We start from the raw sequence: 13,873 nt of genomic DNA on the forward strand, positions 1-13,873 counted from the left end.
GAATGGGGAATGTCTCCTTATCTTCCCAATGTTGTTCTACAGAATCTTGGGCCCCAGAGAATTTTCTAGACAAACTGGACATTGGACAAGAAGTCTGTCTTAGCTTCCCAGCCCAAGACTAAACCGCCCTCCAGGGAGATAGGTAACTCGTGTGGGATGCAGCTAAACCAGAGTGGAGAAACTGGCAGTTGGCTTGCTCTTCTCTGCATATTGGGAGCCGAGTCTCTATGTGACCACACACGAGCCATGCCAAGCTAGAATGTGGTGTGACAGTAAGCAGACCGGGCCGGGAAACCAGGCCGCATTCCAGTCTGCAAGGCTAAGCCTAACTGGGAAGGAAGATGATCTGGGAGGAGTCTCCAGAACCAACTGTATAGACCCCAAAGCTGGAGTTCTGTTTCCAAAGGCAGAGAAGTCGGAGTGAGGGACATTTTCCTACAGGGTGTGAAGTTAACAGTCGTAGAAACACACACACACACACACACACACGGAGGGAAAGGAGCGAGGGAAGAAAAAGGGAGACAGAAAATATTTGCTATTCTGCCTTCCAGCTGCAGTGTGTTTCAAAGGGTCATCATTCACAAAATGGTTCCTTTATTTTGATTGCAATGTCCCAGCAACTGGGCACCACGTGCCCGATCAGAGACTTGGCGAGGAGTATTTAACGTGACCCACGCCGTGTGCAGAGGCCGTGGGTGGGGCACCAACAAACAGCACAAAGCTTCTGGTGAAATGGGCTTCCAGAATCTAGGACTGAATAAACCACTGTTCAAGTTCCCTCTGTTCTTTATTCTCACATTTTATGACATCTAGCTACCTCATAAAAAGTTGCTTTACTGCATCATAAAGGGTACCTAACCTCTGTGTGCTGATAACCTTCGATACTAACACTTTATCAACACTGCTGTTTGTCTTGAAATTGAAGCAAGTAGGTGGAAAAATCAGTTCGATTCCAAGATTTCCTTTTTTAAGGATGTCAAGGAGAAGGAGCAGTCATTTTTTTTTCCTCTAGTCCCTTTCACTAGGGCCAAGAGCCCCCCCACATCCCACGTTAACAATGTCTGCGTGGGGGTTCAGGCTCTGTTCTCCCAATCTCACGGATTCCCGGAGACCAGCAGGTGCACGGCTCAAGTTAGCATCCCTGCTCTCCACGCGGAGAAACTCGGGTGGAGTTTGCAGTTCCTTGCTTCAGCCTGGCCACACCCCACACACTGCAGACATTTCAGGAATCAGGCTGCGGATGGGAGCTTGTGTCCCAGCTCACGCATCAATCAATCAACAAACACCGAACTCAATAAATCAATTTGTCAAAATAAAAGGATGCCAAGTAGCATGCTCAAGCACAGAGTTCATACTCTGTCGCTCTCCATGTGTGTATATGTCAAGAATCTTATGAATCTTAACACCTTTGAATGCAAAACAATTTCATTCTTTCATGTCTAAGAATCTATTCTTAGGGCATGTAACTGGACACAGATGTAAGGGGCATCCACACGCAATAACAAGATACCGGAAACAGGCTAAACACCGCCCCGCCGAGGACGCACTAAGAGACTGCAGATCTTTTCACACAATAAAATGGTATGTGGTTATCAAAAAAGAATATATTTACTAAAAGAGAAAGATAACATTGCACTCCTTCACACACACAGTCACATCAGCTGACAGGTGGATGTCAGGTTCCTCAGAGAGTCAGCCACACCCCTGCCACCAGCTGGCACCAGCAGCGCCCCCTGCCTTGTTCTGTTGCCTCTCTTCTGGCCTCACTGCATTCTGATGCCAAGCTCTTCCTAGTCTCCAGCCCCAGACGGGCGAGCTGTTTCCTGCAGCGGGCATTTTTCCATGGCCTCAACTTTTCTCAGCCCTGTACGATCTGCTTCATTCACCTATGTTAAATTTCTCTTGTTGAAATACCTAGTGTAGTTCGTCTGAAGAATACAAAAAAAAAAAAAAAAACAAAAACATGGAGCTATCCATCACATAGGCTGAGAAGCAGATGGAGCCAAAGCCACGTGGGCACAATCCCTCGCAGAGTGAGGCAACCTGGCATTGCATTCCCTCCGCCCTGGGTTGGAGCTTGGCTCATCTATGGCATCTCCCTCGAGGCAAGTTAGCTTGACTGGTGCCATTGTGTTGTTTGAAAAATGAGTATTACTTCAATGTGGTGAGATGCCTGTGTTATAAGAATACCTGTAAACTGGAACTATGGAAGTTTACAAGTCTTGCCCAAGCTTGGCCACACTTCTCTGTTTCCTCAATTATAGGATAGTACTAGCCTCAAAATGTGATGTTGGTAAATATATATATGATATAAAACTTATTAAGAGTCTATTTTAGGAATGTTAAGCATATTCACACTTTAATACAACCATTAATACTACCAGCGGGTACTTGCCGGACCACAGGGACACAAACAGTACATTTCAAACACCCTGGCGAAACAGGGCCCAAATAGTTCATTTCCAATCTGAGAATTCTCCTCCCAGGAGCCCTGTCTGGCCACATTTCCAACTATGGCACACCTCTCTGTGGACAGTACATACTGACAAGGGCGCGCCTTCTGTCCGTTCAAATCCACCATTTCCCGGTGGATGTGGGTCTCCCTGCAGCTGCTTACCTCATCCTAGCAGGGTGCTGCGCACTGCCCGATAATCTTCTCTAATTTGTCACTCTGTGGTCCTGTTTTTTTTTTTTTTTTCTGCTTGCTTCCTTAGAAACCTACAAAATCCTAACCTTAGCCTCCATGACTCCTTTTATCTTGCAAAAGTAAACCCTACACGCATGAAACAAGCCAGGTTTGGCTGGGCACAAGGAGCGACGGGAACTGTTTTAAATCTTTGTGCACAGCGAGTCATCTGATTCTCAGTTTATGAGTGAGTTCGTAGGAGCACTCTTGCTTCCTGGAACGGGGCGAAGTCCTGAGACTTTCGTGACATAGTTTCTGCAGGTACCAAAATAAAAAAAGTTTGGAAACAAAATTCATTGGATGCAAGGCCGGAGTTCATCACCCTCCTACCAGTTGCTAGCATGCCCTGGGCAGAGCGGCCCTGTGACCAGGGGACCGTGTTTGTCGCTAAGAAATACCTGAGCGGTGGGTTCAGCAGTCTCCACAGTCTCTGATTCAAAAGTTTGTTTCTGAAGACAGATTTCTTTTCGGGAGCCAGTCTTCTTAAAGCTGCAAGCGTCTGAACTTTCCTGGTTCCTTTTGCGGTTGGTATGGTTTCATTTGGAGACGGGGAGGAAAAAAAAAGACAGAGACAAAAGCATGAGATTAGAAAGAATGAACGTAACGGCTGCAGCATATTTGCTTGGTACTGAGAGAGAGAGAGCTTTCAGAGAGAGAGAGAGAGAGGACCAATTGTAATTTCTCACAAGCGATTATGCACCAGGCGGAACACAAGGCGATGGTGTAATGAGATACAAATTTGCCTCCTGTCTGGCTCCTAATTAAAGGCCGGGAGCGGCCTGGGAAAATGCCGCTCGCGAGGTGTGGTCACTTGGGCTGTAGGGCATTTGGTTCCAAATTGAGGCTCAGTGGCGACCCTAATGTGAGAGACTGCAAGAAGCAGAAGCAGCAACTGGAAAGCGTTTGAAGACGAAAATAAAACCATCTGATTTCCCTGGCACCGCTCCCAAGAACAAAGCATAAAGACAGGGCATGTCATTGAAAAAAAAAAAAAGAAAAAGAAAAAGCAGAAACGAATAATTCATCCACCAAAAACTTTAGTGATGCTCTCAATGAACTCAATGAACTCCATAAAACTGCCTGAAAATGCACACTTCCGGAAAATGCACACAACCTACAGCATGCGGCATCATCGCTGCAGGAATCCGACTATCATGAAATGGGCAACAGATACAAGTTTTCAGAAAGAGATGAGTGCACTCCCGAATTGGAAGAGTTTTGGAGAAACACACTCCAATGGCAGGTGTACAAGCATGCACCCATTTTGTTTGATTCCGTGTCACGCGAGAGAAACCACTGAGCCAGCTGGGACCTGAAATGAGGTTAGGAATGGTCCGGCAGATGAAATGACAGACAGATACAGCTGGAAATGTGGGGAGAGCTGTCAGAATGAGCCCGATAAAGAGTTTCTAACTCTTCGGGAGGGCAGGAGTTCAGGAAAGGCTGGGCTGGCTTAGCATCCTGTGTGTGGGGGGGGACGACAGCTCTCTCCTCCCTGCATTTCATTTTGCTCAGAGGCAAGCAGTGCGTTCTCTTGTAAAAGGAGATAAGATGCAGCCCAGAAAAGATGAAAAAAAGGAGACAAGATCAGTTTGGTGGCTGTTTCAAGTTGAGGTTTACCATAACGGGTCATCTTTGCCTTGCGGTCACCTGAATTGCCCCGACCCAAACCTATACTGATAGGAGCGCTGACCCAACTGGGAAACTGACAAAAGAAAAAGCAGGACGAATACTAAGGTGTACGCGGGACAAAGACAACGAGTAAACATTTATACAAAAGGTCATGCAAAACATTCTACAAAACCTTGTCATTTGGGGATTCTTACGCGCTGGAAGACCACGCAAGCGTGTCAATATAAATTCGTGGCAAGTAGTTAATTTCATGGTTATTACTCAGTTAAGAATATTCATAATCCCTTCTCAATCCTATAAATTTAGGCAGTAACACAGATGTGTGTGCTGGGTTCCCAGCATACAACTGACTTGCTTGTGGCTTTCCTGTAAGTCATATTTAATATCCTGAAGGGGGCAGTAGAGAGAGAAGGCGCTTGTCCCACATTTAGATGACCAGCTTCTCCGCTTACAATCCTGCTTCCTGCGCCTTCGCATCTTTGCACCTGTGCAGGGTTCCCGCCACCACAAGCGAGACCCTGATGTGATGCTGGGTCCCTGACTCCAGCTGCTCGCATGTGAAGGAGTGAAGCAGCAGATGGAAGATCTCTCTTTCTCTCTCTCTCCCTTTCAGATCGAGACGGTAAATTAAAAGCTAAAACAAGAACTGGGAGAGGTGAAAGGAGAGAAATAATTTATGTCCTGAGATTACATTGTCCCAAATGACAGCACACTGAATCAGTGATTATGCTTTCAGAAAAAAAAAAAAAAGGTAGGGGGAAAAATGATCAAAGAATTTAATAACATCAATTCATCCTCAGATTTTGAAAGGCAACCAGTGGGTTAAAATCGAAACTCGCCACGCCGCCGTCTGCTGTTGACCTTTTTCAGAATCTGGCCCCAAAAGGGCAAGTTCTACATCACAGGTCTTTTTACAGAGAAACCTCCAGGGCCACGGAAATAAAAACCAGCCAAAAGCCAAAGAATGCGCATGGCACACGCAGGGCAGCCTCAGCACCCAGGGCCACATCTACTGCAACAAAGTGCGCTCATTCTCAGAGAGAATTAGTTATAACTGAACATCTCTCTCTCACGGACACACAACCTGCGCGCGCGCGCGCGCACACACACACACACACACACACACACACACACACACACACCATGTGTGCCTGCCTTCTTCACCTTCAAGTCACTTCTCTCTGTGCCTCACACCTTTTACAGAGACAGGCGTAGCAGCAGATTCCAGGAGATCTTCCTAAGTTGATATACTATCCCTAGTGGCTAAAGCCCTCGTCTTGCACGCTGGTTCTAATCCCGGCAGCCCCGCTTCCCTTCCAGCTCCCTGCTTGTGGCCTGGGAAAGCAGTCGAGGACAGCCCAAAGCCTTGAGACCCTGCACCTGCGTGGGAGACCCGGAAGAGGCTCCTGGCTTCTGGTTCCGGTTGGGTGCAGCTCCGGCCACTGTGACCTCCGGGGAGTGAACCACCAGACGGAAGATCTTCCAGAACTGCCCTCACAGACAGGCACGGCCAATCGCGTCCAGAACTGCCCTCACGGACAGGCACGGCCAATCGCGTCCAGAACTGTTCATGGACAGGCACGGCCAATCGCGTCGGGAACAGTTTATGAGCAGACCCCGCCAATCGCGTCCAGAACTGCACTCCCTTTCTTCCCGCACTGTGCTTGTCCATTTGGCGTCTCTCTGCAGCACGTCCAGCTGTCCACAGAGCTCTCTTTTGAGACCGTGGTGGAACAGGCAGATGCTGGCTTCTGGAGGAGACCCAAGAGGCTCAACAGAGCTTGGGAGGCCGGCTTCTTGCACGCTGGCTAACAGCCAGGTAAAAGTGACATGTTCACACCAAGCCACACTTTCCCCAAATATGGAAAGAGGGAATCGTCCATCTGAAGATCAGAAAATGCTGTGTGTTCCTCTTCCTTCCCTCTTCGACCAACCTGCACCCCTTCGCTCTTTTCTCTCCTTCCTGGGCTGAAACCACTCGGTGCATCAGAACACATCAGCCATTCTTGGGGTGACCAGTGACTAAGAATGTCTAACATGGGAACCTGAAGTTCCAACTGACACGGAGAACAAGAACCGTAAACGTGAGAGAAGGGAAGGCATCCCGGCCTGGCGTCGCCTGGCATGCGATGACGATGCCTGAGTTGTGTGTAGGGTAAGCCTGCCACGAGGCGTCGGAGCCCAGACACCAGGCAGGGTGCAAGAGTGTGCTATGGAGGGCTGGTTTGGCAGTAAGTGTCCGTGTAAGCTGCAGAGGGTCCACGGGGCAGGAGGACCAAGCCAGGCACACAGCCAGGATAGGAGAGGAGGAGGGTGGCTGCATGAGGCTGGAGCGAAAGTGCAGACAGTGGCTGATCCGGGCGATTTTCATCAAGTCAGAAATTGCATGAAGGACAACGGCAGCCAGCTGGTTCACTAGCCAAAGGAGTTAAAAACACGGAAAGGAAAAAAAAATAGAATAAATATGGTGAGGCACTACTGGATCGGCACGCATCAGCACCCACTTCTGATCTCTGCCTGCTGAGGCACAGAAGGGGGCAACAAAGGGGCACACCCCAGGGCTCCATCTGGCTCCATGTGCCTCCAACACACAATCAGGGCAACTCAAGGAAATGACTAAATTCAGGGCTGAGCAAAGGGCAGGACAGGCTCATCCTAGGATATCCCAGGAAGGCAAGGATGCGGCCACACAGTGCTGGGGCCATGCGTGCAGCACACGACCAAGGGTAAGCTGCTTGGTGTTAAAGAGGCCACCTGCACTCCTGAATCCCCATGTCAGTGTGTTGAGTTGAGGTCCCAGCTCCGTTTCCCAATTCCAGCTTCCTGCTATAAAGCACATCTGAGCAGGTGGCAGTGACAAACCAAGGACCTCAGGGTCCTGCCACCCAGGTGAGAAACCACAATTGAACTCCTGGCTCTTGGCTTCTACCTGGCCCAGCCCTTGCCTGTTAGAGACAGGAGGGAATCAACAAAGCAAAGGGCACTCTTGGTCGAAGAGACTGCGCGTGCCAAACAGCACCATTTGCACATCAAAATAAGTGATGGAAATTAGTCCTAGCATATCCAGCAAAATATGAAACTATAATTCAACCCTGATACAATGAACCGGAAAAAAGGGGGGGGGGAAGCTTGTGGATAAATGGTGTATATACACAAGTCAAACCAAAAACGGAGGAGCCTTTTAAGCAAAATAGCTGGCCTCCAACCTCAAGGTCACAGAAGTGAAGGAAACTTAAAAGAAACAAGCGTAGAATAAGTAAGATTCAAGACACGTGACATTGAAATTCAACAGAGGACTTTGACGTGAATCCCTCTGCAAGAAAGGACATTCCTGAGATATATGGGGGGGTGGGATTCAGTGATAACGATGAGTTAATCTGAGTATGATGGTACCACACCGATTATAATGGAGGGATGTCTGTGTGTAAAACAACTTCACACTGAAACGTTCAAGGTGATGGGTAATCAGACCCGCAGTTACTCTTCAGATGACACCTGCAACTTCAAAAGCGTTATGCTTTTTCTCAGATTTTTTTTTTTTTTTTGGAAAGTCAAATTTACAGAGGGAAGGGGAGACAAAGATCTTCCATCTGCTCGTTCATTCCCAAGTGGCCACAACGGCTGAAAGTGAGCCAATCCGAAGCCAGGAGCCAGGAGCTTCTTCCCGGTCTCCCATGCAGGTGCAGGGTCCCAAGGCCTTCCCAGGCCAAAAGCAGGGAGCTGGATGGGAAGCGGGGTTGCCGGGATTAGAACCTGATATGGGATCCTGATGTGTGCAAGGTGAGGACTTGAGCCACAAGGTTACTGTGCTGGGTCCAAAAGTTTTATACTCTTTCAAAACGAAAGAAAAAGAAAATCCGTCAAGTGTCTGTCGCTGTAGCAAAGATTACTTACTACGATTCCCCTCAGGCTCCCTCAATCAGCCATGTATCCTTTCCCTAATTGCTGTGCAGGCACTATTGTGTCCACAGACACCTGAGTCATTGGTTCCACCTCCCACTTGACTCAGAGGTGCTGAGCGACACCAGTCTGCTGGTACAAGAGGGTACTTCTTGAGGGTACAAGAAGCTCATCCTCAAAGACCTACCACGAGACGACACTACAGAGGAACTCCCGTGGATCAGGGGCCAAGACTCGAATTTATCTAAGATCTCATTCATATTATGGTCTATAAGCCATACCACCCTGAACGCGCCCCATCTCGTCTGAGCTCTCATTCATATTAAACACCTACCTTCCCGTTTGTACCCCTCAGTCTCTCACGGTCCCAAAGCATCTACATCTCTGTCGCTGATGGGCAAAGATGCCAGTCTGGCTCCCATCAAGCATTAGGATTCCCAAATGCAATCTCCTCCAAACAGGCAATAAATAAAAATTCAGGGGAGGAAGTGATTCCTCTGGCTCGGCCGGGCTTCCTCAGTTCTTTCAGTTGGACTTGAGTGGGCCTGGGTTTGTGCACACGGGTGTTTAGGACCAGCCCAGGGGCATCTACAGCTGGTTTGCATTGCCCTCCCCCCACCTCCCTTCTCTCCCCGGTAAGGCGTGGATCCTGATTTGCTAAGCACCTTGACAGCAACAAACGCATGTCATAATAAACAATTCTTGATCAGGGAGACATTTTTATGGTGTTTGGGGAGTAACTGAATTATATGCATTCATGTGTTTGAATTTTAATTGTTTACCAGTTCACTGGGAGTCAAATCTAAAGTAATAAAACAGCTGATACTCTCCAATCCTTGATATCCCACCTCTCCTTGACCATGACCTTCTTCAGAATCACCTTAATTACCTAGGATGAAAGATGGAGTCCAGGGGTGTTTATGATGCTGCCCACGGCACTTAGGGACCGTTTCTTTGTCACTACGGCTAACATCCCCCAAATAATTAGCAAGTAATTACTGAAGAGTTCAACTCTTCACCAAGATGCTAAAAGCATTGTAAAGTTAATCGTCCTTATGCTCATTTAGAGAAAGTGAGAGAGAAAATGATGGGGGGGTGGGGGCCTGGCGCCTTGGCTCAGTGGCTAAATCCTCATTTTGATCCCATATGGGTTCTGGCTCATGTCTGGGCTGTTCCACTTCCCTTCCAGTTCTCTGTTTGTGGCCTGGGAAAGCAACAGAGGACGGCCCAAAGCCTTGGGACCCTGCATAACCGTGAGGGAGACTCAAAGATGCTCCTGGCTCCTGGCTTCAGAACTGCTCGGTTCTAGCCATTGCAGCCAACTGGGGAGTGAACCAGTGGATGCCAAGATCTTTCTCTTGGAGTCTTTGCTTCTCTCTATAAATCTGCCTTTCCAATAAAAATAAAATAAATCTGTTAAAAAAAAAAAAGAGAAAGCAATGTGGAAAATAATTCATAATATCACCCAAAGGAAACCATCAAATATCAATCTTCAACAAATGGTCCAAAAATATGGAAATAAGTAGTAAACAAACCATCGTGGCACCTCTAAACCAAAGGTCATTTTCAAAGATCATGGAGAAAAAAATACTATTATTTTTAGAGCAAAGACAACGCACTTGGTGTAGTGGACATCCAAGATAGCAAGGAATTCTCTCAAAAAGTCTTCCAGTCTACGTAACACAGACATGTAAAAGAAAAAAAAAAATTCTTTTTCCCCTAGATCAAGCAGTCTATGTTTTTATTAAATCCTTTCCTAGGAAGTTAAAAAAGAAAAGCTTCAACTGTCCTCTACCTTGCACGGATAACGCTTTGTGTCTGATTTAAACAGCTCAATCACCAAGCGTGAGTGGCAAATGCCCTGCGGAATGACGGGAGTGGGAGGGCAAGGAGCAGCCCTCGCTTCTCTCAAAGCCATCACCAGCAACAGCAAGGGCATAAAAACCCATCTCTGCATGCTAAGGAGCAGTGTCATATCATCAAGGAGATAATCAAGGAATACAAAAAGGACATGAGATTAATCAATGTTTGCACAGTTCCGGATGACAAATACATGGTCCACGGCAGGCAAAGTGGCTGCATAAAATATGGTCCTTTAGGGGGAGGCAAACGTCCCACAATTGCTTTGCTGCGCAAATGCAAGAGCTTTCTCTGGTCCCTGCTATTTGGTAAGTGCTGTAAGAGTAGCTAATACCTTGTGTTGTCACGTGCGAACAACATCTTCGCAAGAGCGCACTTCATTTGGAAGCGCTAATTAGGCTGAATGAGAAGCAGCGCTCCTAAAGTTTGAGTGTGGGGATCACCACAAATGTTCATTTCACAAATATACTGATGATCTGAAATCGACGCTTGCATTTCCATTGAAAGATTCATTTTTTTGAAAGCAATGACAGAGACAGAGAGAGAGAGAGAGACATATTTAGAGAGATCTTTGACTTATTGGTTCACTGCCCAGATGGTCCCAACACAGCCAGACTGGGAGCATGTGGAAACTAAGAGCCAGGGACTCCATCTGGGTTTCCCAAAGGCATGGCAAAAGCCCAGTTACGTGGAACATCTGCTTTTTCCCAGGCACATGAGCAGGCAGCTGGGTCAGCTGGTACTCGAAGTGGCACCTGACACGGGATGCCAGTGCTGCGAGCAGAGGCTTAACCCATTGCAGCACAATGCCAGCCTTTGCTGAAATTCAGCTATCTTCGCCACCCCCTGCCCTCTGCATGTAATACTTGTGTCTTGCTCACAGGTCCAATGTAAATCATTGGTCAGTTGGGCAGCACGGTGATACAGGCATATCCTGCAATATTACTTCATGATACTGAACTCACTGTTAAACATCGTAAGAACGATGTCAACATTGATCAGACTCCATAAATAAATACTCAGAGAATGAAAGGCCTATTATGAATTAACAGCATAGGGCCAAAAGGCTAATATTTTATACAAATAAAAGTGTTTCTAAAGATAAATAAGACGGACCCGGCGGCGTGGCCTAGCGGCTAAAGTCCTCGCCTTGAACACGCCGGGATCCCATATGAGCGCCGGTTCTAATCCTGGCAGCTCCACTTCCCATCCAGCTCCCTGCTTGTGGCCTGGGAAAGCAGTCGAGGACGGCCCAAAGCCTTGGGACCCTGCACCCACGGGGGAGACCCGGAAGAAGTTCCTGGTTCCTGGCTTCGGATCGGCATAGCATCGGCCGTTGCGCTCACTTGGGGAGTGAATCATCAGGCAGAGGATCTTCCTCTCTGTCTCTCCTCCTCTCTGTCTCTCCTCCTCTCTGTCTCTCCTCCTCTCTGTCTCTCCTCGTCTCTGTATATCTGACTTTGCAATAAATAAATAAATCTTTTTTAAAAAAGATAAATAAGACCAGACAAAAAATGAGATGTATCCATTCCACGAACAAGCACAGTAAGACATAGATCACAGCTTCTGAAAAACAAATCTATGTGCAAAAAAAAAAGTTCCTAAATCCAATAATAAAAAGAAATGTGCACAAACAAGCCTTTTTACAAGCTATCCAACAACATCCGGTATTCCTGAGGACTCGTGCATGCACTGCGTCAGCGAACACTTCATTTACACACACACCTAGACCCAAGCTCCTTGTCTGGGCATTGATTCCAAAGTCGCAATGACACAGATGCTGCTGCGCTTAAGTATAACATTGAAAAACAGGAAATCCTCTCATACTTCAAACCGGCTCAATGATTATGGGGTGACCCACAGTAACAAAAAGAGCTCATCGGGCCCGGATCGTGGCGCAGCGGTTAAGGTCCTCGCCTTGCACGCCCGGGATCCCATATGGGCGCCGGTTCTAATCCCGGCGGCCCCGCTTCCCATCCAGCTCCCTGCCTGTGGCCCGGGAAAGCAGTTGAGGATGGACGGCCCAAAGCTTTGGGAACCTGCACCCGCGTGGGAGCATAGCATCAGCCATTGCGCTCACTTGGGGAGTGAATCATTGGATGGAAGATCTTCCTCTCTGTCTCTCCTCCTCTCTGTATATCTGACTTTGTAATAAAAAAAAAAATAAATCTTTTAAAAAAAGTTTGCCTTTTAAATAAATAAATAAATAAAAAGAAATGTATGACAGAAGCCACACATGAAATATTAGTGGTGGTCATCCATCCATAATGAAAGCTTTTGATGTGTTTCCCATCATTTTGATCATTAATATTCTAAAAAAGATTCTTGGTTTCTTTTAAGTTTGTGTAGAGAAAAAAAAAATTCCAAGCGCCTTGTGTTGCCATGGGGAATGAAAAAATAAAGTGCCCCAAATAGAAAATAAATCCAAAACCAAACATAATAATGTGGACTTTTCTATTTATTGTGCCCACTTAGAGGGGTTTTTTTTAAAGAAGTTTTAACTTCCAAAAAGTAACTCTAATTTTACCATTCTAAAAATTCCATAACAACTTGTTCTGGAATTTTGTTGTTGTTCCCAGTATAGCAGAACCTTATTTGCCTAGGAAACTTTATTTTACACTTGTCTTAGAACGGAGAATGGACGATCATTCAATTTCCTTTGACTTTATTTAAGCAATGCCCTCTCCTCCTCATATTATTTGTAAATAGTATGCACGGAGCCATTATTCCAAAAGAAGGCAAATGCAATGGCACACTTCCAGGAAGTGGATAAAACCCAGTTTTCAATCATTCCTTATTTGTCTCAGAGAACTGGTACTAGCTATAAAGAAGGGTGTGGCTATTAGAATTTCAACACACTTCGTCTTATCTGATGTTCTCTGATGTGCCTGGAGTGCGGTGTGCCCCCGTCTGCCGGAAGTCTCCATCCTGTTGGCCAGCATACTTAGGCGTGCGTGTACACACACACACACACACACACAGATGCTTCTCATGAGAATGAATGCTGTGGAGAGCAGCGGGACGGAGCTCATGACGTCATCACCAAACATTCCATCGGTTCAGCAGATCGGAAAGCCGGCAAGCAACTCCTGTCCTGCTCCCCAAATTTAAAAGTGACCCTGGAATCAGAGGCCAACTTCCAGCTCGGTTATTTTCCTCCCAAGGGATTAATCAGAATGAAAGTAAAACGACACGCCTCTATTCTCTATGTTTAAAATGTAACTCTTGCTCAATAAGGAAATGGATAAACTGTGGCAAATCCTTTCAAAAGAAGATCATTTAGCGATAAAAGGAAAGGATCTTCTACACGACAAAAAAGACACAGAGGGACCTGCAGCAACTATAGAGACTGTAAAAAGGTTCCCAGCAGAGAGGGAGAGAGGAGCGAACAAGACAGTCCAGAGAATCTTAGCTCAGTAAAAATATATGCTGCGGGCCCGGCACTGTAGTCTAGTGGCTAAAGTCCTTGTCTTGCATGCATGGGATCCCATATGGACCCTGGTTCTAATCCCAGCCGCCCCACTTTCCATCCATCTCCCAGCTTGTGATGGTCCAAAGCCTTGGGACGGCGTCCGGGGACTTGGAGGAAGCTCCTGGCTCCTGGCTTCGGATCAGCTCAGCTTCAGCTGTTGCAGCCACTTGGGGAGTGAATCAGCAGACAGAAGATCTTCCTCTCTGTCTCTCCTCCTTTCTGTATATCTGGCTTTCCAATCAAATTAAAATAAATAATTCTTTAAAAATATATAATACATATGCTGCCGGAGATCATGACAAATGTGTGTCATCGTGCATTTG

General features: G+C 46.8%; 1 protein-coding gene across 2 annotated transcripts in view; it reads right to left on the minus strand.

Annotated features, from left to right (window-relative positions):
* DOCK8 (dedicator of cytokinesis 8) overlaps positions 1-13,873 on the minus strand; it is a 173,512-nt gene that overhangs the window by 104,608 nt on the left and 55,031 nt on the right. For both annotated transcript variants that reach the window (XM_040988913.1, XM_040988914.1), the window contains one exon: positions 3,085-3,202. In XM_040988913.1, the coding sequence (XP_040844847.1) occupies positions 3,085-3,202 (118 nt within the window). The remainder of the gene's footprint in view (positions 1-3,084; positions 3,203-13,873) is intronic.

Source organism: Ochotona curzoniae, unplaced genomic scaffold, assembly GCF_017591425.1.
Source record: "Ochotona curzoniae isolate NIBS_2020 unplaced genomic scaffold, NIBS_Ocur_1.0 contig_50, whole genome shotgun sequence".
Lineage (NCBI taxonomy): Eukaryota > Metazoa > Chordata > Mammalia > Lagomorpha > Ochotonidae > Ochotona > Ochotona curzoniae.